Source organism: Ictidomys tridecemlineatus, chromosome 11 (assembly GCF_052094955.1).
Source record: "Ictidomys tridecemlineatus isolate mIctTri1 chromosome 11, mIctTri1.hap1, whole genome shotgun sequence".
Taxonomy (NCBI): domain Eukaryota; kingdom Metazoa; phylum Chordata; class Mammalia; order Rodentia; family Sciuridae; genus Ictidomys; species Ictidomys tridecemlineatus.
Genome location: NC_135487.1, coordinates 16389119 through 16415556, shown reverse-complemented (window position 1 = coordinate 16415556; position 26438 = coordinate 16389119). Strand labels below are relative to the sequence as shown.

Below are 26438 nucleotides of genomic sequence, written 5' to 3'. Positions count from 1 at the left end.
TTGAACTTGCTCCTCCTGCCCCAGCCTCCTGAGCCGCCGGGATTCAGGCGTGGGCCACTGGGCCCAGCACATTTCATTCTTTTTTTTTTTTTTTTAAAGACAGAGGGAGAGAGGAGAGAGAGAAAGAGAATTTTTAAGATTTATTTTTTTTTTTCGGGGCTGGGGATGTGGCTCAAGCGGTAGCGCGCTCGCCTGGCATGCGTGTGGCCTGGGTTAGATCCTCAGCACCACATACCAACAAAGATGTTGTGTCCGCCAATAACTAAAAAATAAATATTAAAATTCTCTTTCAAAAAAAAAAAAGATTTAGTTTTTAGTTCTCGGCAGACACAACATCTTCGTTTGTATGTGGTGCTGAGGATCGAACCCGGGCCACACGCATGCCAGACGAGCGCGCTACCGCTTGAGCCACATCCCCAGCCCCACATTTCATTCTTTTTTTTTTTTTTTTTTTTTTTTTTAAAGAGAGAGTGAGAGAGAGGGACAGAGAGAGAGAGAGAAATTTTAACATTTATTTATTTTTTCTTAGTTCTCGGCGGACACAACATCTTTGTTGGTATGTGGTGCTGAGGATCGAACCCGGGCCACACGCATGCCAGGCGAGCGCGCTACCGCTTGAGCCACATCTCCAGCCCCCACATTTCATTCTTGATAGCAGCTTATTTTAAATGTTTTAAACAGTAAGCAAATATTAAAATTTCCATGATAGTTAAACATCAGTGCTGAACACAGCAGAAAGAGAAATTAAGGCCGAAACTAATGAAGCATGGCTGGTGAAATATTTTGTCATTCTGTACATATATGTCATTTTGTCCAGGATAACAATAGGACTTTTTTTTTTTTTTTTTTGGTAATTGCGATTAAACCAGGAGACTTGACCCTAGCTACCCCCCAGTGCTTTCCTTCTGTCTCTTTTCTTGACAGGGCCTTGATAGACTGCCCAGCCCGGCCTCCAACTCCCAATCCTCCTTCCTAACCCTCCCAGAGAGGCTGGGACTACAGGCATGTGCCCTGCTACTATTTATTCCAAATACCTCCCAGGAGGGATTTTCCTGTGTCACAATGCCGGTGTGACACACACTATCTTGCAAAAAGTTACCTGTATCAATTTTCTTCCTACTGCCCTTCAAAACTATTTTTTTCTCATTCCAGAAACACACTGTAATTGAAAGCACCCTGCAGATGGTAGCGAGGGATCATCCTGTCTCTGCCTGCTAAATCCCATTACCTGTGACTTAATTAAGAATTTTTAAAAATGGTGAGGCTGTGGCTCAGTGGTAGAGAACATGCTCAATACACAAGAGACCCTGGCCTTGGTCCCCAGGGTGCATTGGCTTTACACACACACACACACACACACACACACACAATTATACACAAACGAAGTCATGCAAGAGTTGATGAGTAAGTTTTTCCAGGTTTTGTGTTTGTTCCCTTTCATGTTCATTTTCTCCTTTATGTAGCATAAATACGGTTTATGAAATATGTGAAATCTGCCTGTGAGGGAGGTCCTGCAGAAACTTGAACATTGTGTAAGAGGCAAAACTTAGCGGTTGTGTTCTCTTCTCTGAAATGCTTGGGAGCAGAAGTAGTTCAGGTTGGATATCTGCACAGACTTTACCAGTTAAAAATCCCTAATCCCCAAATCCCAAATCTGAAATGTTGTGAAAGTCAAAACTTTTTCAGCACCCACACAATGTTCAGAAAGTTCTGGATTTTGGAACATTTGGGACTTGGGGGTTGGGATGCTCAACCCATATTAACTGAGGGAAAAGTAAAGGCCCTCAGCGGTGGCCTCCCTGAGGCTGCCCCTGACGTCACAGAAGGGATTTGAAGCCTGGGGACAGAAGGAAGGATGGGATCTGGGAAAGTGAAACGAACCCGACCCGCGGTGACCACAGCTGTTAGCAGCTCAAACACCAAATTACGATGTTTCTCCTGAGAACGGTTTCTGCAGTAACTCACTTTTCAAAGTTTCTGAATCTCCTGATATGAAATTAGCATCACCTGCCGTAAGGGAATGGCGGCCCGTTTCCTCCAGAAATCTCATCCTTCAAAATACTAAAAAATGTATTTCATCCTTGAGATACAATAATGGGGACCCCAACATCAAACATCCTCAGCCACGCTCCTCCAGGGGCCACCAGCGCACCCCTCAGGCAGCAGAGGTGAGCAGGCGCCACCGCACCTGCAGCCTCACACCAGACCCCGGGCTGCTCAGGCCGAAGGGCAGAGGCTGCCTCGGAGTCACCTGCGGCACCTGAGCAGCCAACAGTACACCGAAGACCATGTCCCCAAATGCCAAGGAATGACGCGTGGTCAACTGCTCCAGGACTCAGAAGAGCCCTGGGGAGCCGGGCGATGGGACCCCACAGGCAGTGGTGGGGTCAGGGCCTCCAGGAGGTGGGCCAGGCAGGTCTTCTGGACCCTTCCCCGCTGCCCCAGGCGGACACAGGACACAGCGGTGCGTCTGTCCATCTCACCAGGGAGCGACTGCCCGGCCTGGATGCAGGGAGAACCTTCCCTCCTCCACACTAAGGCAGCAGGAGGAAGGACTTCCCTGGTGGGAGCGGAGCTGCCGCCCACTCGACAGTGAAGTCATCTCTGGTCCCTGGGGCAGGATACTGCCACATCCTGTGTGACACATTTCTACAGGGGACAGGGACTGCAGGCTCCTCAATGTCATGGGCAAGGCCTCCATTTCTGCCTGGTGACAGGCAAAGCATCTACTGTGGTCTTAAGGTCTGGGTCTCTCCAAAATTCCTGTTGAAATCTACCCCCCAATGTGGTAGTAGTAAGAGGAGACTAGGTCAGGAGCAGGTCCCCTTATAAATGGGATTAACGTTTGTATGAAAGAGGCTTGAGCTCACCACTGAGGACCCAAAGAAGGTGCCATCCATGAGGAATGCCCTCATCAAACACCAAACCTGCCAGAGCCTTGAGCTAGGACTTCTCAGCCTCCAGAACTGTAAACCATACCTGTTTGTTGTTATAAACTACCCAGCCTCAGATGTTTTGTGATAGCAGCCCAAACTAAGACACTGCCTTCTGTTTCTTCTCAATCATTACTGCTCACTAGAACCACCAGAGGAAAGAACTTGACTGGCCAGAAAATGGCACATGTACAGCTGAGTGTGGAGAATTGAAAACTTGGGTAATCCGAGCCCTTATAGAATTCTGGGATCTAAATTCAAAAGTGACAGAGGGGAGAACATATAAAAAAATTCAAAACCTTCTATGACCTTAGTTATTTATGCTGCTTCAACCTTTTTCCAGATCAGAAAGAAGCATGTAAATGAATCAAACTTCAAGAATATACAAATACTACCTATTTGTGTTCTGATGCTTAATCTACTTGTAAATACTCTGCCTACGGAACACAAATCTTTCAAGGGCTGTGCTTCCCCCTCCCCCACCTCCCCCCCAGATCTGTCATCTCTACACCACATGCAACAAAAAAGGTCACCATGACAAATGTTTTTTCTTTTTTAAAATTTTTATTTTGCAGTGCTCAGAATTGAGCCCAGGGTCTCGTGCATGCCAGGCAGGCACTCTGCCAATGAGCTACAGCCCAGCCCAGAAAGTCGCTTCATGGCCTGGCTCAGGGTGGGGTGGCGATGAGAGAAATCCATGATTGGAGTGCTGGTCAGAGGGAGAGTCTGTCACAGTTCACCACACTGGACACTTTCGCCAAGTTAATAACCAATGCCCACAGGAAAACAAGAGGAGGCAGGAAGGGGAGGCTACAGCTGCAGAGACAGAGGAGGCTCGTGGGCCTCGGCCTCACTGAACACAGCCGGTGGGACCAGAGCCTGCTTCCTGAGTGCCCGTGACCCCGCGGGCTGTGAGCACAGGAAGGTGGCTCTGGCCACAACACATCCTTAGATATTAGTGGTCATTCTACTTGTTAAAATTTCTTTCTTCTGTAGCTAAGCTGGAGAAGACCCATCAGCACAGAAGTTATTTTCAAGCATCGGTAGCCTCAGAACATCTAGAAAACACACCTAGAAAGGGGTGTGATGTAGCCCCACCCAGCACGCCCAGGCCGGGTGCCCAGCCTGCCCAGGCCGGGTGCCCACACACCCAGGCCGGGTGCCCACACACCCAGGCCGGGTGCCCACATGCCCAGGCCAGGCATTAAGAGCTAGGCTGATTAGGCAGCTGTCAGGTCTGCGCCAGGCGTCCTGCAGACACACGCCGTTTTCAAGGTACCAAGGCACTGTTCCCACCCAGTGGTACTTAAACCATGTGGCCCATCCATAAAGAACACCTTTTTTGGCCTTTCTGGAAAACACTTACTGGAGACACGTAATCTTCAGAACCGCAGGTCTGACAATCCACAAGTAGGCTTTTTTTTTTTTTTTTGCCATGCGAGGGATTAAACCCAGGGCTTTGCAGTGCCGGGAAAGCAAGATCCCCGCTTCTGACAGCTGGTTTTTGTTTTGGAGCCTGAAGGCTGTTGGTTGGTTGTTATGAAGCCCCACTTCGGCTCGATGGCCGGCTGGGCTACTTTTGTCATTGCTGGGCACCTTGGAGGGGCAGGCCGGCATTTATCTAAAGTCTCAAACAGCCCACAAAACTCTTCTGGCTGGAACCTGCCCAGGCCCTGGAGCTCAACTGTACCATCCTAAGACGTCACAGGTGAGAAAAGCACTCAGTGAGTTTTCCTCACACATGGCCCCAGGATCGGCCAGCTGTCTGCGTCCTGCAGACCTGGCCGCATACACTCCGGGTTCAGATGCCCAGGTCAGCCAGGAGGGTCCACGCCGGCTGCACGGGAAACCCACCACGCTGCTCGGCAGGAGGCCCCGACTCTCACCCCCTCTGCCTGTCCCGAGGAAGTCCAGGTTCTGCCTCAACCTCCGGCCTGGCCTCGGGCTGCGTCCTGCACACCCACCTCTGCTCCCCAGGAGTGGAGTGCACGGCTCTGCCTGCAGGTGCTGGCCAGCCCTGTCAGAGATGACGACATCAACCCGATGACCCCAGTGTCTGAGCACAGGCTTCACACCTAAGCCACCTCCTCTGAGCAGAGAGGATCCCTTCCTGAGGGCTGCGGCTCTGCCTTTGGTGTGGACAAAATACTCCTGTGTCCAGAAGAGACGGCCCATTGCTTCAGACATGAGGCCACAAAAAAAAAGGCCTCAGGAGGAGCCCACAGCCTGGACAGGTGACTCTGGGAAGGTGTGTGGTGTCCACAGCTTGTTACCGGCATGGAACAGAACTCTGTCCTGGCTCTACTATACAGCTGTGTGACCTTGGGCAAGGGATTTCCTTGGCTGTGCCTCCAGGTCCCCTGCCTGTTATGAGGATGATACCAACACCCACTTCCTGGGGCTGTGTGAGGACAATGAGTGACCACCCAGGGTCCTGAGAACAGCTCTTACCCAGACAGAGCCATTCCTAACCAACAGGGAAGGGCTCTTGCAGGGGTCCACGGGCCCGTCCAGCCACAGAAAAACTGTTCTGTACCACAGGGGTCCCCGGAAGGAGGCGAATGCCCAGGGGTGACACTAGATGAACTAGACAGTGGGCATGTGGGAGTCGCTGATGGAGGATCAGAATGCGCCCTTCCTAACAGTCCCACCCACTGCTCGCCACCCCCCGGGAGACCTGTCCCCCAGAAGTCTTGGGTACACTGGGTGACAAGGTACACCACCAGCAGTGACATCAGTGGCCAACTTCCTAGGATCCTTCAGCCCTGTTCCTGTGGTCCCGAGCCCCCTGAAGCAGAGGACCCTGCCCCTGGGCAGTGAACCCTGACCTGGGTGGAGGGGCGGGCGGCAGGCTGTTTTACAGTCAGACTCTGCACAGTGAGAAAAATGCCGGACAGTCACTTCTGCGGCTTTTAACCTTATTACTTCCATCTTTTGGTTTTGTTGTCTGTTGGTTAAAGAGAGCAGCTCCCAATGGCCTTGATGGTGACTTGCCACCGGGCCTCGCCAGCTGGGAGAGTGAACTTCCGCTCACCTAAAGCCCAGCCAGAGGCTGATGTGAGGTTATCAACATAAGCCAGAAAAAGGAGCAGCAGCGAGCCGGCTCCTTCATCCAGGAGGGTCATACAGGTCCCCACGGCCGGCCTGGGCACCCGGGGACTGGAGAGGACTGGAGACCCGTCTCTGGTCATCTGCATCTTGTGGCCCCTCATCTGAGTCTCTCCGGAGGTCCCTCCACTCCCCCCCTCATGGGCTAAGCCTGGCACCGGGGAGAGTGAGGAACCCGGGTGGCCATGTGCGGTGCCCACGCAGCGACACCGAGGCTCACGCTCCTCCTGGCAGTTTCTCTCCGCGCACACGGGAGGACGGATGGGACCCGTCTTTCCAAAAGCAGGTGAACTTGAAGGATCGTCAGAAACAAACATGGGAAGGAATTAAAGGAGGCGCATTATTTTGATTTTTGGAAAAAAATCTTCCCGACTCTTCCTGAAGATTTGTTCTGGAAGCTTTAAATGGGGCGACTCGATGAAGCGGTCACATGCTGATGGGCAGTTTGGGGGTCACAGTGGGGATCCCAGCTAAGACGAGGGATCACTTGGAAGGTGGCCTGGCACGGGGTGTCGGAGCCCAGGAGGGTTGAGGACGGCATGTCCGAGGGAGGGCAGCCCGGCACAGGATGCAGGGAGGGTGTCCAGGCAGAGGGGCCAGAGGACAGGCCGGAGCCCAGGCAGGGTGAGAGGGGAGGGGGGAACACACAGGCAGGACCCTGTAGAGGGGGTGTAGGAGGTGGCCCAGGACACACAGGAAGGGGTGGTGGCAGCGACACAGTGGGGGAGGTGACTGACTCAGTGAATACGAGGTCACGGAAGCAAATTTCTTCTCTCAGAGAAAAGTGCCATAAATTTGAAAAGGGAGAAGAATGGAAACGTATCCCTTAGCATTTCCTGGAGTTGGGAGGAGAACGTTCCACAGGGCACCTGTAAATATGTCTGTGCCTCTACATTTCCTAGCTGTGTCCAGCGAGAGGCCAGGAACAGTGACCGTCCAAGAGAAGCGACACAGCTGCCTCCACACTTCACCGAAAGTTGTCAGTGAAATGGCGGATCCCCGGGCGGGGGCAGAGAAGGCACAAAGTGATCCTGAATATCGCTAAAGAGTAAAGAAGTACCCAAAAAATGATGGGCACATGTCCGAAGACCCTGAGCCACCTCATGCAGGGCAAAGACAAGTCCTCCCACCTTTTTTTTTTTCCCCCCAGTACTGGGGACGGATCCCAGGAAGTTGTACCGACTCTCCTCCACGGAGCTACCTCCTCACCCTTTTTACATTGAGACAAGGTCTCCCCGAGTTGTCCAAGCTGACCTTGAATTTGTAATCCTCTTGCCTTAGCCTCCCAAGTAGCTGGGATGACAGGCGTGTGCCATACCTCCAGCTGGGGTTTTCTATTTAAAAAAAAAAAAAAAAATCTTTGGGATTTTGATAGGTATTGAGCGGAACCTAAATTTTTTGGTGTAATAACAGCTGACCCTCTGAATCGGTAGGTTCTGCATCCGCAGAATCAACCAACCATAGACTAAAAATATAGTTAGGTCTATGACAGTTGTGTTTATAAAAACATCTACAAACATCTTCATTATTCCCTCCACGATACAGCGTAACAACTACTTACACAGCCTTGCATTGATAAGTCATCATCAGGAATCTGGAGGTGACTTTAAGTACTCAGGAGGATGTGCGCAGGCTCTGCCTTTCAGGTAAGAACACCCACAGAGTTTGGGATCCATGGGGATCCGGGAACCCATTCCCTACAGACACCAAGGAGATCATATTGAGGTTTCATAGTTCTCAGTGTGCAAGTGAAAAAGGAGTGCTAAAACAAGCCATGATCATGAGCCCACTGGATATCCTTGACCAGGATTTCTTTACCTTTCAACGTCCGTGATTCTCCAATATTTAATGTAGCCTTGAAGCTGACTAAATCTATTGAGCTTTTGGCTAGAAAAGTACAATAGATTCAATCAAACATTCATTTATTGAAACCTTTTGATGTTTCAGGCTGTTAAAAAACACATTTCATTTCACTGTAACAGGAACATTCTCCCTTGAGTTGCCCCTTCAACAAATCACTTTTCTCAAACAATTTTACTTCTGGGTGGAACTCGGTGCTGGACACCCGATAACTGATTTTAGTCTGAAGACCAGAGAATCCGCTCGTTTGACTAACTTCCAAATGCCACTTGGTTTTCTTATTTTTCTATTCTTCTTTATATAGAACAATTTAAATAGTGCACGTGACTACACAGACCCCAAAAGAATTTGGTCACTGTATCTGAGATTATAAATTTCAGATTAAGTCTCCAATTTACGACGTAACCTCCCTCTGCTCCTGATTCTGTCTCTTGGTCACAGCACGGCATCGTTAATCACCGACAGCCAGGGCACAGAGTCCATCCATCCCACAAACACAGGTGTTACTCTGCCCTGGGAGCTCAACCAGATGCTAGTGTCCCTGATCCAGCAGAGATGTCTTGAGATACCCCATTAAAATGAGGAAAACACTCAAATAAAATGGCCTGTGGAGAGCAGGTCAGTGGAAGTCATTCTTTATCCACAGAGACTCTCTTCCAGTACCGTTTACTGAACCCACGCAGACACCCAGACCTAAGGCTCACCTTGTAAGAACTTATATTACATTCTGAAAACTCGTCATGCTCCAATCAGAAGCAAGTCCAATTTTCCCTTCTTTTACGAAAGGGAAAAACACAACAAAGAAGAAATGCCATCACGCTGGGAAAAACCCAAACCCAAGAAAAATGAAGCACTAACCCGCAGCCGTCCTGACGGACCTGCTGATTCGCTCGATTTATTTTCTTTGGGTTAATAGTTCTCCCCTCACGTGCATTCTGTTTTTAAGAAACAATGATGAAAACAGAGCTCAAATTCAGCAAATTTACCTTTATATGGTGATGGCACCCGTGTTATTTGGTCTAGTGCCATTTGGAAGGATGTGAAAGCTGGTTTCAACGATAAGATGGCCATAAAGACAAAAAAATCTTTTCAAGTCAGGAAAAAAGTTCTTTTAAAGATAAATTGTTTAATTGCAATCAGGATGGATTTGTCTGAAATCCATCAGAAGTGTCCACTCCTGAGTTCTGCACATGTGTGGATCACCTGCATAAACAGGTGATTCCAGAGCTGGGCCTGGTGGCACGCACCTGTAGTCCCAGCTGCTGGGGAGGCTGAGGCAGGAGGAGCCCAAGTTCCAGGCCAGCCTCAGCCACTTAGTGAGACTCTGCCTTAAAATCATAAAAAGGGCTGGGGATGTAGCTCAGGGTAGAGCCCTTGAGCAGCAGGTGTGAGGCCCTGGGTTAAATCTCCAGCACTGTAGACAAAACACTGGTGATTCCAGGAGAAAAATAAAGCCAAATAGGACACTGATATTGTAACCATTTGATTTTGCCCACATTTTATGTCTAATTGATGATCTGTGTGCGTGCGTGCGTGTGTGTGTGTGTGTGTGTATTTTACAATTTCAGACATTACTGATAAAATGATTGTCTAAGAGTCACCTTGACTAGGAATTATCTACAAGGTGAAGTCTGCTGAGTTGCTGCTGCTACTAAAACTACTTCTGAGATGATTTTTGGTATGAATTTGGGTTAGATACAACCCCCAGGTTATTTAAAAAAATGAAAACCAACAAGGACTCACCCCTTTGGCAAGTTAAAACTCCTTAGGTTGTGGTTAGAAAAGGTTGAAACAGGCTTAAGATTGTGAGGTTTCCTGGGCTGGGGCTCAGAGGTAGAGCGCTCTTCTAGCATGCATGAGGCACTGGGTTCCATCCTCAGTACCACATAAAAATAAAATAAAGATATTGTATCAATCAACAAATACATGAAAAAATGCTCACCATCTCTAGCAGTCAGAGAAATGCAAATCAAAACTACCCTAAGACACCATCTCACTCCAGTAAGATTGGCAGCCATTATGAAGTCAAACAATAACAAGTGCTGGCGAGGATGTGGGGAAAAGGGTACTCTTGTACATTGCTGGTGGGACTGCAAATTGGTTCGGCCAATTTGGAAAGCAGTATGGAGATTCCTGGGAAAGCTAGGAATGGAACCATCACTTGACCCAGTTATTGCCCTTCTTGGTCTATTCCCTGAAGACCTTAAAAGAGCGTACTACAGGGATACTGCCACATCGATGTTCACAGCAGCACAATTCACAATAGCTAGACTGTGGAACCAACCCAGATGCCCTTCAATGAATGAATGGATTAAAAAATGTGGCATTTATACACCATGGAGTATTACGCAGCACTAAAAATGACAAAATCATGGAATTTGCAGGGAAATGGATGGCACTAGAGCAGATTATGCTTAGTGAAGCTAGCCAATCCCTAAAAAACAAATACCAAATGTCTTCTTTGATATAATGAGAGCAACTAAGAATAGAGCAGGGAGGAAGAGCAGGAAGAAAAGATTGACATTAAACAGAGGCACGAGATGGGAGGGAAAGAGAGAGAAAAGGGGAATTGCATGGAAATGGAAAGAGACCCTCATTGTTATAAAAAACTATATAAAAGAGGTTGTGAGGGGAATTGGAAGAAAAAACAAGGAGAGAAATGAATTACAGTAGATGGGATAGAAAGAGAAGATGGGGGGAGGGGGATAGTAGAGGATAGGAAAGGTAGCAGAATACAACAGTCACTAGTTTGGCACTATGTAAAAATGTGAATGTGTAACCAATGTGATTCTGCAATCTGTATTTGGGGTAAAAATGGGAGTTCATAACTCACTTGAAACTAATGTTTGAAATATGATATGTCAAGAGCTTTGTAAGGTTTTGAACAACCAATAAAAAAAATAAAGATATTGTGTCCACCTAAAACTAAAAAATAAATATTAAAAAAAAAGATTGTGAGGTTTCTTGCAAGAATTCTTGTGAGTATAAATTTGGGATAAACTGGTTTGAAGAACTTCTCAGATACCAGAGTTTTTGCAAGTTCAAGTTCCTCTTGTGAAACAGGGAAGTATTTGCATATAAGCCACAGCCCCCCATCTACTTTGAATCCTCTCTAGATTACTTAAAATTCCTAACACAATGCAAATGCTATGTAAATAGTTGTCACAGAGCGCTGCTTAGGGGCGGTGACAAGGAAGAAGGTCTGCACAGCACACATTCACGGGAGCCATTTGGGGGACTATTTTCAATCACCCTCAGAGTGACATGAAGGGCTGGAGATGATACATGTGGTTTCTCACATCAATCAGCAAGATTTACTTGTTTATAATATAAAAATTTTAGAGCTCTTAAAAAGATGAGAAAACTAGGAAAGACAATTTCAAAATTTCCAAATTGTGACTGAACCCAGGCACGCCTCTAATCCCAGCGGCTGGGAGGCTGAGGCAGGACGATGATCATGAGTTCAAACCCAGTCTCAGCAATTTAGTGAGGCCCTCAGCAACTCAGTGAGACCTGGTCTCTACCAAAAAGGCTGGGGCTGTGGCTTGGTGGCTAAGTGCCCCTGGGTTCAATCCTGGTACAAAAAAAAAAAAAAAGGAAATAGCATTTATAAATTAAAATGACCCCCAAAGACACAAAATTCATGACAGCGCTCCACCACAGGGAGGGGTGTCATCTGTAGGCAGGTTTACATGGAAAACCTGTCTCCTCCTATCACTCCACCTCCACTGTCAGCTGACCTTCCCGCATAGCTTGGTCCTCTGCTGGGAGCCTGCAGGGAACACACCCGTGGGAAGGCAAGCTCCTGCACTGACCCACACTCGGTCGATGGCACCACCAGCCCAACTTCTGCCAACCACAAAGGATGGCCTTCTGCTTTCTAGCGTGGCCCAACCTCCTGACACAGCTCTCTTGCTCATTCTGTTCCCTCTGGCCCCAATTCCCTTCTTTTCCAGCTAAAATCGACGCCCATAGCTCCTCACTGATGTCTGGAGATCTTGGATTTCACCTGGTGTGATCCTGTCTCCTTGGAGAGCGCTTCCCAGAGTGCTAGCATTCCACCTTACATCACCAAGGATGGCCATCCCTGGGACGTGGAAGCTGTGTGTTCATGCTCTATCCACGAAGCAAGCGGCACAGTGCCTCATGCACTGTACGTGCTCAGGTGTGGACTGAGTTAAACTGACTGGTTCCACTCCAGGAAGAAAGCAGTTTGAGTGCATAGACAGAAAGAAGGGGCAATGAGGTATTTTTCTGAAGAAGGTCAGAACACGGGAAATGCAGAACAGCGGCAGAAATCCATTACTTCTGTGGGATTAAGACCTACGGCTTATTTAGTGAGGTGTTATGGTGCACACCTGTAATCCCAGCAACTTGAGGGTGAGGCAGGAGGATCCTAAGTTTGAGGCCAGTCTCAGTAAATTAGAGACACCCTATCTCAATAAAAAAAAAGGGGGGGTGGGGTGGGGCTGTGGCTCAGTGGTAAAGCACCTCTGAGTGTAATCCCCAGTACAAAAGATTTAAAAAAAAAAATCTATGGGCTTTTGAGGTTATGATGGAAAAATACACACACACTCCCACATATAACCTCTTTCTAGGTAAATAATAAATGAACTAAAGGAGAGTACCCTTTAAAGAAACAAACTGAGTACAGGCGTGGTGGTACACACCTGTAATCCCAGCGCTCAGGAGGCTGAGGCAGGAGGATCACAAGTTCAAAGCCAGCCTCAGAAATGGCAAGGCCCTAAGCAACTCAATGAGATCCTGTCTCTAAATAAAACATCAAAAAATAAGTATGGGGATGTGGCTCAATGTCCCTGAGTTCAATCCCCAGTACTCCCCCGCAAAAAAAAAAAAAAAATCATTTTTCCCCATATGAGTTGTCAAAAGTAATAACAAAAAAAAAAATGTTTAACAATGATGCTACAAGGAAATCCTAAGTAGTTCTAATTGGCTGTATGTAACTAGCCCCAGGAAAAAGTAGAATTCCTTTTTTTGTGAGTACTCCCCTGGAATAGGAAGACAAGATGAAAATCTTGAGCTTTTCCTTAATTACAGTCTCCAAAAAAGAAAGAATAAACAAATGAGTATATTGAATAAGACTTATTTGAAGTCCACAAGAGCTAATGCTTCTCACAATATTTGGGGGAAAGGACTGGTTTTTAAATATTTCCTATCTATCTGGTGCAAACTGTACTCCTCTATAATACAACACGAAGGCCTAAGGCCTGACATGCTTTCTGTACTGAATTTGTCTCACATCAATAACATGTGCTTCCCCCAAACCCATGTTCTCCAGGCCAGAAGTTCAGGGTGGGTAGGATGCTGCCTACCTTCTGCTCCTGGACTTCAAACACGGCTTCGTGGACACTGCAAGCAAAAAGTGAGGTAGGCAGGTCACTTAGATCCATCATCTCTTCCAAGTCATCTTCATTTTCACCAAAGACCATCTCTTCCTCCTCTTCCTGGTCACTGCTGCAGAGGTCTGATTGGCTGTCATTCCAAGATTTCATAGTGTCCCTTAGCATCATCCCCTAAAAGCAGGTCTTTTCCGTTTTTCAAGTTCTTAGGATATCAATAGGGCACCTACAGGTAAAAAGAAGAAAACACCGAGGTAAAACTGAGTGCCATGTAAGGTTCCAATCAACTGGTCTCAAGACAGCAGTTCATCAGGTGTAGCCATTCTACCCGGGAAAGAGCCATCAGTCTTCAAACCAACGTGTGCCAGCCCTCACAGGTGAATTCTATGTGTACTGGTTTGATTTGCTTAGCATGTTTCACAGGGCAATGAGGATCTCGAAAAAAACGAGTTTTCCCATGACATTGGGAGAAGGAGGATCATACCAACATGTTCCCTGGCTGACAAGCAGCGGGAAGAAAAAAAATGTGAACGAGCACTGCCTGCACATATTTGTTTTGTATTTTAGCTCTAAAACATTGAAAGAGGCACAGCAGAATCAAACCCACGCAGAGCCGCTCGCCATCTGTGCCCTGAAGTACGGTCTGATGCGCTGCTTCGCCTCAACGGGGTTGTTTTTTGAGGTATTCTCTCAAGACCTCAGTTACTCAGAACCAAAAGTCCTCTAGGAAGTCAGTCTCTGTAAATATGTCTTGGAAATATTTACGGTGGCAAAGTTTAACATAAAAGACAATCGAAAAGACGTCCTTTTTCTGAACTTTTATTAAACATCACGAATTTAAGTTAAAGACCTGGAGCCGACAGGGTCCCTCTGTTACACACCAGAGCAGAAGCTGTTTGTGCTGTCCGTGTGTGTTACATAGGTCCCCCCAACACCCCGTATTCCAAGATCAACACACCACTTAAGAATGAGTGCCTGAGGCACAGGAACACTAAGTGATCATGGCTAAGGCCACCTCAACAGCTCCTGAGATTTTTCTCTTTTATTTGCAGAATGATCATCATAGGATAAAATAGGGGTGTTTCCCCCCATTATTCTGATATTAATCAAGACTAATTCTAAAACATAAAATCGTCACTCATTCTCTGCTGCTTGGTACTGGGGGACACTCGATGAATGGGACATGGTTCTTATCCTCATGGAGCCCCGGCCCAAGCAAGAATGTCCCTTCCTGGGAGCCAGTCATCCTCAGGGGTCCTCCTACAGCACCCCGTCCCCTGACCTGTCTGTTCAAGTCTTCCTCCTCCTCATCCTCCTCCTCCTCCTCCTCAGCAGACACAGGTGCTCAACATCCCCACCTCCGGACTCTCTCCCCCCCTTCTACCCGTCTGCCCTTCGCCTTTCCTACCAACTTCCTGGAAAGAGCTGTCCCTATTCGCTTTCTTCACTCCCTGCCACCTGTCGCGCCCCAGTTCCGTGCGGTTGGGCATCACTATCTTTTAGCTCCCACTGTCCTCATTACGGACAGCAGCAAGTTCTAAGAGGACGAGGATTTCAGGTCTCAGCTTGTGTCTGCCGCACACGACCTGGCTGCCCTCCCTGTCCACTCCTCACCCACCGCTGTCCACACTGCGGCACTGGCCCCTCCTCCGCCCTTCACACCTGACCTGCTCGGGCCCCGCCCACTCCCCCTGCTCCTCCTCGTCTTCCCGGGTGGTCTGTCCACGAGGGAGGTTCACCCACCAGCCTTCTCAGCCGAGTTTCCCTGTGGTCCGCGGACTGCCCCGGCGCTGTCTCTCATTTCACCTGACTCTTGAGCCAGGAAGGGCAGCACCATGCCTCTTTTTCCCCAAATGAACGAAGGCTTTCCTGCCCATTTCCTTCCATTATGCCACACCCATTGGTGCTCTTCTCCTTGACCGACCCCCTCTCTCGGGCATGTGCAGGCAAGGCCCTGCCCTTGTTCCAAGGGCTCATTGCTGCTGTATGATTCTCTGGCCCCAAGTCTCCTCTTCAGCTGATGTGTTCTCTGATTCTCATTGAGACCCTTCTCTATGGGCTTCCCATGTAGGAGAGGATATTTCCCATTTCCGCTTTCCGTGTTTGTCACACCTCCTCTGAGCTCCTTTCTCCCAAATATTCCATATTTTCACGTTGGAGAGTCAGGATCATGCAGTGGTCATAGACAGGACCAAGGCTGTGGGAGAAGCAAGGGCAGAATCCTGCTTGCCCCACCAGGGCACGGGGTGAACAGGGTAGAAAAAGTTGCAAGAGACTCTGAGCTGCTCCTCGGCCCCTCTTGGCTCTACGCACTGGAAACTTCCAAATGTTGTGCCCAGACTCAGGCCCTTCTCCTGAGTTCTAGGCTTGTATGTTTGGCTTTCCACTGAACAGATATCTATCTGGGAAGCTCGCAGGTCCTACAATTGTTTTGCACTTATTCCTTTAATTAGATTATGGCGCCAGAAATCTCTAGTCTCAGGGGGCCCCAGGAAGGTGGTGGGAAACGCTATCACACTGTGGTTTCCTTATCATCTTTAAGGCCAAGATGTCACGTAGAGTCCCTCACGTCTCTGCTCTATATTATGATCATTTATTTGCAAATCACCCCTGCCTTCAGACTGTGAGTGCCTTTGAATCCCCAGCCCTGGCATGGTTTGCAGCCCACCGTGGCTTAACAAGGACTCCTCAGTAGAAGCAGAGAGCCCCGTGACGACCCCACGGGCATGTCAGCACAGACAAAGGGAAATTTAATTCTGCATGGGATTAGAGACAGGCTCTCAGAGGACGCTGTGGTGAGACTTTCGGGTTGAACAGAGCTTCCGCAGGAAAAGAACGGGGTGTGTTCCGCGCCACGCCAACAATGCGTGAGCGCAGCCAGGGAAACAAAAAGATGAGCACGCACACAGGTCACATGCTCTCAAGTGGGTGCGGTGCATGGGGTGGAGGGGGTGGCGGGAGACAAAGCCAGACAGGCAGGTGTGAGCTGGGCTACAGAGCTCCACACAAAACCAGTCCCATCAGCACACCATGGCAGTGACAAAACCAACCCAATTTAACTTCCAGTGACACTGTTTTTATCTGCTCCTCTCCCAACCCATTATGAAGAGGCAAAGAAAATACCATGTTTAGATTTTTAAGACGGTGATAAGTTGGAGGGGGGGGGTTCTGGATGGAGAGATTTTGAGAAAGTGAGTGTGCCTGCTAAGCACACACTACCACTGAGCCCCCCCAGCCCCCAGCCTATGTTTGATAAGACTTTTTTGTTTGCTTCAAGTTCCCTCCTCCAACCTTAAAAAGAAGAAATAGAGCACAGGAAACAATTCTTCACCTAACATAAAAACACACACACAAATCTTAGAATGATATACCTTCATTTCCTGTTTTCTACCTTCAATTTTGAGTTAACTTGGTTCTTTTGCTTCGAACTTCAAACAGAAGTTATAAGAACTGTACAAGGAACTCCTGAATATCCTGTACCCAGAATTACCAATTTTGCCCATTTGCCTTATCATTCTTTGTCTCTCTTTTAAAAAAATTTTTTTCATGTATTTTGGTCATATATTACAGATTGAACCCAGGGTACTCTACCACTGAGCTACATCCCCAGTTCTTTTAATTTTTGAGACAGGTTTTCACTAAGTTGCTTATGTTGGTCTTGAATTTGTGATCTTCCTACCTTAGCCTCCTGAGTTATTGGGATTAAAGGTGTATGCCACCATGCCCAGCTTTTTCTCTATTTTTATACACATGCTCTGAACCATTGAAAATAAGATGAAGTATATACCCTTTTCCTCCCAAGTGACTTCAATGTATAAGAACAAGATCATTCTCTTATATAACCTAAAGTATCAAAAACATCAATATAATCCTATCTAATTAACAATCCATATTCATTCTTTTTTTTAAAGTACTGGGGATTGAATTTACGGGCACTCAACCACTGAACCTTATCCCCAGCCCTATTTTGTATTTTATTTAGAGACAGGGTCTCACTGAGTTGCTTAGCAACTTGATTTTGCTGAGGTTGGCTTCGAACTTGTGATCCTTCTGCCTCAACCTCCCAAGCCACTGGGATTACAGGTGTGAGCCACTGCGCCCAGCTCATAATTCAAATTTTGTCAGTTATCCCAACATTGTCCCTTCAAAGTTTTTAGATTACTATTAATTTATTTGCATTTATACCAAAACATTTCAGTAATATTTATAGTATTGCTACATTTTGTTCACTCACAAATTCTAACATACTTAAAAAGGACAGACTACTAAGAAGCCACAGTAACTATAAGACAAGTCTGAGCAGTCCTTAAGTACACCCCAGAAAGATTCAGGCTCCATAATCAGCCTTCCTAGGATTGGATTCTGGCTCCTTAAGTACTCTATGTTAGATGAACTCTTTTGCTTATTTCTTCAACTATAAAATGGAGATAGTAATCCTCACCCAGTAAGAATAATTAAGGAGATAATAATAATTAAGTAAGGAGAATTAAATGAGAGAATACATGTTCATATCCAGAATAATACTTTGCATATAGTCTGTGCTCACTAATTAATTAACATAAGCATGATCTGAGTTAATGCACTGTTGGGCTGAAAGGACCCCAATAGTATCAGAACCACTGGTGGAACTGATATTCAAATAATGAAAAAAACAAAAAGAAGAAAAACACATATCTCCAAATGATCTAATTCCAAACATGAAAAATAAATTAAAAATAAAGCAACAAAAATAAAACTAAGTTTGTATCACCAACAAAACTGTCTACTAGCAGACTTATCAACAATGTGAGCTCCAAACTACCACTGGAGATAGTAATCTGATTCCAGAATGAAAACATTTGAAGATTTAAAAAACAGAGCTAGGGAAAAGGCCACAGTGCCTTTTTAGGGGCCTCACAGAATTTTAGGTCACCATACAATGCATACAATATCAGAGACATTATCATTCAGATTTTGGTTCTCTTGCTAAAGACAAACCAGGAGGGTTTTTTCAACATTGTCAACCATTACATAATTTTCTAACATCAGAAAATTACATGTGAAAAAGACAGTAATATGGAGGGAGGTCATTTAAGGTAACTCAGCTGCTTGTATAAAAGGTAAACTATGTTTCACTAGGACAAAGAAAAAACCGCAGAAGCCCATTGGTTCTTTGAGGCTGTTACTGGAGTTTCTGCCAACTCTGCCCGACTCTATTGCAAGACCATGCTCTCCCTCGGTTCACTAACTCAGGGAAATCTCGACCCACCCAGCAGAAATGCTAAACCCACATCCTCCTGCTTCGGTAAGCAAAGGTCCGAGCTAATCAGGGTTTAGCATCATCTCCAGCGCAACCGTAGCTGGGGCTGGCTTCTGGCAAATTGTTTCTTCATGGAAACATCAAATGAGTGGAAAAACTCCAAGGAGCAGGACCATCTGCTGCACTATGACAGGCCCTGTGACAAAAGTAATCCATCAAAGCAAAATGTCACGCACACGGAGTTGATCTTGCATTTTCTGCTCCGATAAGAAAAAGGTAAATTCCCCTTGGGGCTTTTGAACAAATAATTTTTTGAAAATAATATGCTTCCAATTTGGGGAACATTTTAATACCTTAGCCAGATGCACTTTTTAATGTTTTGGGTATGTTCAAAATGCTACAACAGTCCTGGAAGCAAATGTGTACCTCATTTGAATTTATAATTTAAATTTTTTAAAAGGCCACTCAGGACTGACAATGTGGAGGTTCTGAATGTCTACCCTGAAGCCTCTAACTTCTCATTCTTCTCATTTCCCGCTTACAGGTAAAATGTTACCATTTTCAGTAGCTGAGATTAAAAAAAAAAAAATTGGTGCAATAGTAAAGCAAGTGAAAATTATGGGCTGGGGATGTAACTCAGCATTAGAGTACTTTCCTATCACTTGAGAGTATCCATCCCCAGCACTGCAAAAGGAAAAAAAAAAGATGAAAATTAGATTTTTATATTTTGTGTGTGTTTATGACCTATGCTATTTTTGCTGCATTGGTCCTGTTACAATTGAGGTTCCTGCTGCACCAGAAATAGTAGTATTTGTTAGCATAAGAGAGAAAACAGAAATAAACAACAAATATAAACTGTCGCGAATATAATAACAGGCCTTAAAGAATAATTGAAGTACAGTCATGAAAGTCTCATGTTATTTGTTTTGCTGTATATAATTTACTTCTACTCAATATAATCTCTACCTTCCAGGAGCAAAGTGGAAATCCCTGACCAGCCTCTACCTTCCATGGTATCTAGGGCAGGGGCCCAAGAAACAAACACCACTGATTGCCCGGGCTGCCATTATTTCACAAGCTTCAGCTGAACACATTTCTAAGTCACATTACTCTTCACCAAGGTTTGGTTTTCCTTTAGACCAGCAACTCCTATAACATCAGACAGAATCTCATTTCTTACCCTAATGTTCATGTTTTAAAGCTTTACAAGTGTTACATTTCAACAGCAGGAAAAATCCTATTTCCCATAAAAGCACAGAAATCTCTACCCAAGGAAACCGTTTGCCAATGAAATGAAATGTAAAGCTGATGATATGGGTAATGGTACTCTGAGTTTCCCAGCTTTTTTCAGTCTTCCTGCATCCAAAGCCCATTTCTAAAATAAACTACATAAACTCTCCAACAAAAGAATGAATTTGTGCGATGCATAAACATCTAGACCCCGAGTCTTCATAGTATGTTTTTACAGTTTAATATATTGAACTAGAGCTAATGAGATAGTCTTAAGGTATTTTAAGTAGTACATCAGAGACTTCTATTAAATGCAGACTTCCATGCAAAATTCAAACAATGTGTTGTACTGGGTAGCTTTCGATGAGGGAAATTGAGTATTCTTGGCTTTGAGCCCTATACCAAAACATCACTTTAATCCTAGAGTGTCTCTGAAACACTGTGAACTGCTCCCTACTCTAGAATCCTAATCTCTAAAGGAGATGATCAGATTTTGCACGAAAGCTGGAACGAAGCGACCTGGAACAGGTCACTATTGATTGCTCTACCTGTGCAGGCAGTGGATGGGGCAGGTAACAGGTTGCAAGAAGTCACATTCTTGTATAATAAATGCATTCAGCGGTTATCCACGCACCGCGGGGAAGGGGCCCTGGAGGAACAGGGGGGCTTCCACCTTCTGGCCTGGGTTTACCAACTGCACCTCTCCTCCCTCTAGGGGAAGAGAGGGCCTGCCAGCTTTTCGAAAAGTCAGTTTGTGGGAGAAAACTGCAGGTGGAAGGGAGAAAGCTTGATGGTGGGGGGGGGCGGGGACAACCAGGAACACCCCCCCACCGCCAGAGAAGACCCTGGGCGCGAGAGGGCTGGACTGGGGTCCTGGCCGCAGCGCCTCGGGGGAGGGCCCCAGCTCACGGGAGCCCACCCCTCCCAGGCGCCTCCGACGGCCGCTGTTTTCATTTTTAGGGGCCCCGCGCCCGGGCCCGGGCTGCACACCTGCTGGGAGAGGCCCTGCGCCGGCCTCGCGGGGAAGGGGACACTCACCTGCGCGCTCACCGCTGCGGGAGGCAGGACGGAGGCCGGGGCCGCCCGACGGGGCTGCGGGGGACCAGGACGCGGCGACCAGCGCGGCCGGGGGCGCACAGACGCCGGGGACGGGCGGAGGGCAGAGCCGGAGCCGCCGCCACGCCCTCGACGCGGGGAAGCGGCCGCCTCGGCGGGGACGCGGGCGGCGCCTGGGGCCGAGCGCCGCGCGCGCTCCCGGGCCGCGCCCCCTCCTCCTCCCGGGGGGGCGGGGGCTCTCCGTGCGCGCACCCGCCCGCGGCTCCCGCCGCTCGCTCCCAGCGCCGGGCCTCGGGCCCTCGCTCTGGGGTGGGGCTCTAGGTGTCCCCGAAAACAGGACCTTTGACGACCTTACGGTCTTCCGCCGTGACCAGAGAGTTTCCCTGTCTCCCGCCGGCCCCTACGACTGTCACAAGGGCACTTAATAGGAATATTACTCCCGTTTGCTCCGCGCCAGTTACTGTGCACCCTGCAGAGCGCCCCGCACCTTCACCTCGTGTAACCTCCCGTAACCAGCCAACCGGATATTACTGTCCCCGCTTTACAGACAGGAGGGGCTCCCAGGTGCTTAATTGCCCGAGGAGCAGAGACTAGGCGGTGGCCGAGCTGTAGAGGGCACCAGGTGTGTGATTAGGTCCCCTGGACTCAACCCTGGCGCGGCGCCCCCCTCCTCTTCCTCCTTGTGCTCCTGCCCCTCCCCCTTTCCTTTCCCTCCCTCCTCTTACTGCTCTTCGCTCTAAACCTTATTACTACATTAATAACATTTAATGCTCTCTTTTTTGTTTACAAAGCCTTTTCGCGCACAGTCGTGCTGGTCCCCGAAGCACTAGGAGACAATGGGATCTAATGATGCCTGTCTTGCAGCTGGGAGGAGCCGGGGCCTAGGTTGTTCAGCGTCTTGTCCAGCCGGGCTGCAGGATTGAGGCAGGCATTATTGCTACAGTTTTACAAAGCGAAGAAGCCCAGTCTGGAGGGGGGTTGGTGTCTCTTCTTTTAGCTCACCGAAAAAGCAAGGGGGTTCCCGAGCAGGAAAGGAACTTGTCTCAGCTCGGGTCTTCAGAGACAACGCAGTTAGAAAAAATCAGCTCTGATCACTCGCTCATGCCCTCTCAGAGGCCAAATAAAGCAAAGTGAAGTTCAAGATCAAGGTGTGTAGTATAGTCCAATTATTGTTACATTTAAAACAAGGGGTCGGTTGCTCCTGGGCACAGTCACACGTGTGTCCAATAGATGACCCCTACTTGCTTTCAGTGGTCTCTGCAGCTTCTGACCTGGGGCTCCTGCTCCATCTTGACTAACCAAGTTCTTCACTTTCATTTATTAACAAGTATTTATTTGAGAGCCTCTTCTTTTGTCAAGATCACTCTAAGAACTGCAGTCATATTTCCTTCTCTACCTTTTTCTAAAACAGCAATTTCTGCAAAAATTGAGTTTTTAAGTCCAATGGTTTTGCACACCAGTGGTTCTGTACCCTGCTTAAGATCCACAATTCCCAGAAATGGTTTTGAGAGATCCTAAGTCAAAAGACCAGAGGGGCCTTGCTTAACTCGGTTTCCCTCCGGTGTTGGACTCTGCTGGTGGTTGACTTGCAAGAATGAGGCCTATACAAATCTGCCCCTCAAGGAGCTCACAGATGGGAGAGACAGCAATTGTGATATTGGTATATGTGTGTTTGTTAATAGAGACATTTGCAAAGCTCTGCAAAGGAGAAAGGGAGCCATTATACTTGCATAGGTCAGAAAAGGCTTTGAAGTTCAGAAGTTATCCAAGTATGAATTTTGTAGGTAAGAAGATGGGTAAGAATATTACATAGAAATAACTACCTAGAGGCATATAGGTATATACTTAGGTTGGTCTTTCTGGTGAGTATTATTAAGTATTATTCAAGATTCTCTCTTTTTTTTTTTTTTTTTTTTTGCATGCAGTACAAACTAGGTTAAGCAACAAATGGCATCCATCAACTTGCATAATTAGAAGTGTTTAGTGCTTTAGACATGGCTGGATCCAGGTGCTTAAACTTTGACATCAGCATTAATCTTCTCCCCACTTCATGACTCTGCTTTCCTTTGTGTTGATTTTTCACGCTCAAGCTATCTTTCCCCATGAGTGGCAGAATGCTTGCAAATTTGAATCATATTCTTACCAGCAGAGTTTATTTTCCCCAGGTAGAATAGAACACAAAACAGGCAAAGGAAAAATCTAGAACACCACCATGATAGGCAAAGGAAGAGTTGCCATCTTGTACCAACCAACTAGGTTGTGAGCAACTCGAGACCCAGGGGAGGAGAATGGAATCTTCCACACCCTCTTCTTTCCCGTTGCGGGTGGCCAGGTGACGGTCACACAGTGTGTAACAAATGCTTGTTATGAATGAACTGGACACCGGAGCACATTTCTAATACTCCCTCCCTCCCTCCCCGCATCACCGTGAGGCTTGACCTACAGGAAAAGAGAGAGTGAAAGCGATCCCTTGGCTCCATCCACTGAAACCCCTGCCAAGGCTGATAAGCATTTTGCAGTCCTGGAAAACTCAAGAAGCCTCGGTCAGATGATGCTACACATCCTGAGGAGCACAGCTCTTGTCTTGCAGGAAAATTTCCAGACTGGAGATTTCATTTCAGATTTTCTTATCCTAACTTGAGTCGGTTTAACGGTCAATACTCGGAAATGTCTTTATTAGATGTGTTAGGCTTGTGGGAGGGAGTAATGCAAGTACAGAAGGTGGCCACGTCAACCTGAAATAGTTTGCTGGTGGGATGGAAAGGGATGGGGCCGTTTTGGAAACACCTCACCTGTGACCCCGAAATTCCACTCCTAGATACATACTCAAAAGAAAGGTGGGTGAATTTCCACTGAGAGAGAAAAAAAAAAAAAAACAGAGACAGAGACTTAGACAAGAAAGCTCAACATCTTCATCCAGAATATTACCAGATTGGAAACGTTCCCCAATATCCATCAACAGAACAATGATAAACTATGGCATATTCAAAAATGGAGTAGTAATATAATAGAGATAAAGAATGTCGAACGGATATACATAACAATATAGATAAATCTAAAAAGTATTTAATAAGCAAAAGGATTAGCTACGTACCCAAGGGTCTAGATGTCTGATTCCGTTTACATGAAGTTCAAGAAGAGGCGAAAGTACTCTGATGATAAGCATCAGAACCGTGGTTGCTTCTGAGGAGTGGGGATTGATCAGAAAGGGCACAAGGAAACATCCAGGGCTGGTGGAAATGTTCTTTTCATGCCAACGAAATATAAGCCTTAAATATAGCTAATGACAGGTCCGGGGAGCTATCTTTTCACTTCATTTTTTTAGTGGCTGGACAGAGGCAGCAGAATGCTTCATGGAGTCGGATGTATTGTCAACCGTGTGTCCTTTGAGCAAGTTCTTTAACCCATTGAGCTTACTTTTCTCATATGTTAAATAGAATTGATGAGAACTTGCCTTGTAGGGTTGTTTTATAAATACCAGACACATTAGGATGCCCAGTGAGCATTAAAGGGTTTATAACGTTTACAGGTTAAATTTTATTATATTATTATTTTTTTACCCAACGAGATATGAGCAAAAGAAAACTGTCTTAAATGGAAGAGGCACTGCTTCCCTTTTTTTCCTAGCCTACCAAAGTGACCATGATGACTGGAGCTTCAGCAGCCATTTGGGACCAGAGAGTAACCTTGAAGATGACAGCCACATGTTGGAATGATGGAACAGAATGATGCCTTGTGACACCAGAGTTGCCCTACCAGCCCCGGGTTGCCTACATCTAGGCTGCCTTTACCTGGGAGAGAAACATTTCTGTATCTTATTAGGTGTCTGTTGCAACCAAACATCATCCCAGCTGATATACCCTGGTAAGTAACCCTGTAGCTCCTGTACTACTTCTTCACAGCACCTATCATAGATAGAGTTAAGAGGATCATTATGCAATAACGGATATTGCCCAAGTCCCCAACTAGAATAGGTACAGGGACTAGTTTGTTCACTCCTGAGTCCATATATATTATATGTAAATAGTAAGTGCTCAGTAAACGTGGAAGAGAGCGAGGGAGTGAACAGCTGCTGCTATGAGAAATCCCCTCAGGAGAAACCATGGCGTGGGAAAGGAAGAAGGCAGAAGCCAGAACCCAGCCTGCTTCAACTCTGCCAGGTTTTCTTTGCCTTTGCCTTCACCTTTGTCCCATCAGTGGGCACCTGGGTGTGTGGATATGTAAACTCATGGTCTGCCATCCACTCTAGACCTTCTGGGATTCGTCTCATAGATGGTATGTTGCCTTCCATCAGCCAGCTTCCCTGGTAGTCCCCTCCTGTGTCCCCCACTCCGGGCGGATCAGCCGTCCCCCAGGCATCGAGGAAGGCCAACCAGTTGTTTGCAGGATTCTACAGTGTGTCGTCACCACCGTGTTCAACAAGGGTTGGGAGATGAATGGTGTCAATTTTTGAATTTTGCACCTTCTCACTACAAAACTGGACTTGGTTCTGTAGGTGATTTGGAAGCAAAAGCATAAATAAGAAAATTAAAGTCAGCTTCACTCCTACGATCCAGAGATAGTCTCTCTTCAGTATTTTCATATTTCCTTCCAATCTGAAGATTAGGTTTCTCGTTGAAGTCATTGAATTTGGATCTCCTGTCTCTTTGATCACACATTAGATTACAAGAATATCCTGTGTTTCAAAACGTATTTGAAAGGGTTTTTAAACAGATGATCTAAGATTACAGTGATTAATACATTTTATGTAATGTTACATCGTATTACAATATTGGCAATTATTGTGTTTGCTCTTTGACTCTTTGAGCTATTCCCTTATTTTTAGAATCAAGATTTCTTTCAAAATTTCCTTCTCTAACTAACGCTACGAGGAATGCCTTTATACGTAAACACAACATTGCACTTCTGTTTATTTCCTTAGCGTGGAGCCCAGCGGAGGTTGCTAGGTAGAAGGGCATGAAGCTTTAAAAACTCCCGTGGAAAAATCACAAAGTGCACTTTGGAAAGGTGCAGGAACATCCTCAACCTAAATCTCACACATCCTCTATAATACTGAGAGCTGCGTTTAATTCTGAAAGGCTTTTCCTGTTCAATGGGCCACAGACAAAAAACAACCGGCCAACCAAACGAAAAAGCCATGGCATCTTGATTATTAGGAGAATAACCTTTTTCTGTGTGGGCATCCTTTGAAAAGTGCCCAGCTCCTTCTCCTGTCAGCTCTTAGCATTGTTTCATTGGTTACAACAACACGGCCAATGGGTGAACAGTGACCTTTTTATGGTATTTGTTGAAATTTTCTCTTAATGACTTCCCTCTTGAAATTTTTCTTTCTTTTCTTTTCTTTTTTCTTTTTTTTTTTTTTGATATGGACATTTTACAGTTTGTATGTGAATGTGTTGAACTTTGGACCTCTTCACTTACTGATTGTGACCTTCATTTTGTTTTCTGATGGTCTGTTCCCTTAAAATTTATTTTAATATGAAAACATGAAGACTCAATCTGAAATTCTTTCTCCAGTAGCTCTAACACTTGTTGTTAAGTAACCCACTTTAGAGCTGGGCTCAGTGGCCTAGGCCACTACTTGGGAGGATGAGGCCGGAGGATCATACGTTTGAGGTCAGCCTCAGCAATTTAGTGAGACCCTGTCTCTGA

At 46.5% G+C, this 26438-nt stretch overlaps 1 protein-coding gene and 3 long non-coding RNA genes across 4 annotated transcripts in view; 2 read left to right on the top strand and 2 right to left on the bottom strand.

Moving 5' to 3' along the window:
* The window catches only part of Rcan3 (RCAN family member 3), a 26459-nt gene extending 5491 nt beyond the window's left edge, over positions 1-20968 (bottom strand). Inside the window, exons 1-2 of the mRNA XM_078025610.1 lie at positions 20769-20968; positions 13235-13487 (exon numbers count right to left, since the gene is read on the bottom strand). Coding sequence (XP_077881736.1) covers positions 13235-13432 — 198 coding nt within the window. The 5' untranslated portion in view covers positions 13433-13487; positions 20769-20968. The remainder of the gene's footprint in view (positions 1-13234; positions 13488-20768) is intronic.
* On the bottom strand, positions 1109-9638 carry LOC120890670 (uncharacterized). Its single transcript, XR_005735031.2, has 2 exons — positions 7603-9638; positions 1109-7375 (listed from the first exon to the last, which is right to left on the bottom strand). It is a non-coding gene; the product is annotated as an uncharacterized LOC120890670 (long non-coding RNA).
* Positions 18404-19898, top strand: LOC120890900 (uncharacterized). Its single transcript, XR_005735371.2, has 3 exons — positions 18404-18776; positions 18961-19044; positions 19474-19898. It is a non-coding gene; the product is annotated as an uncharacterized LOC120890900 (long non-coding RNA).
* On the top strand, positions 20966-26438 carry LOC120890899 (uncharacterized). The gene is made up of 3 exons (XR_005735370.2): positions 20966-21408; positions 21578-24650; positions 25708-26438. It is a non-coding gene; the product is annotated as an uncharacterized LOC120890899 (long non-coding RNA).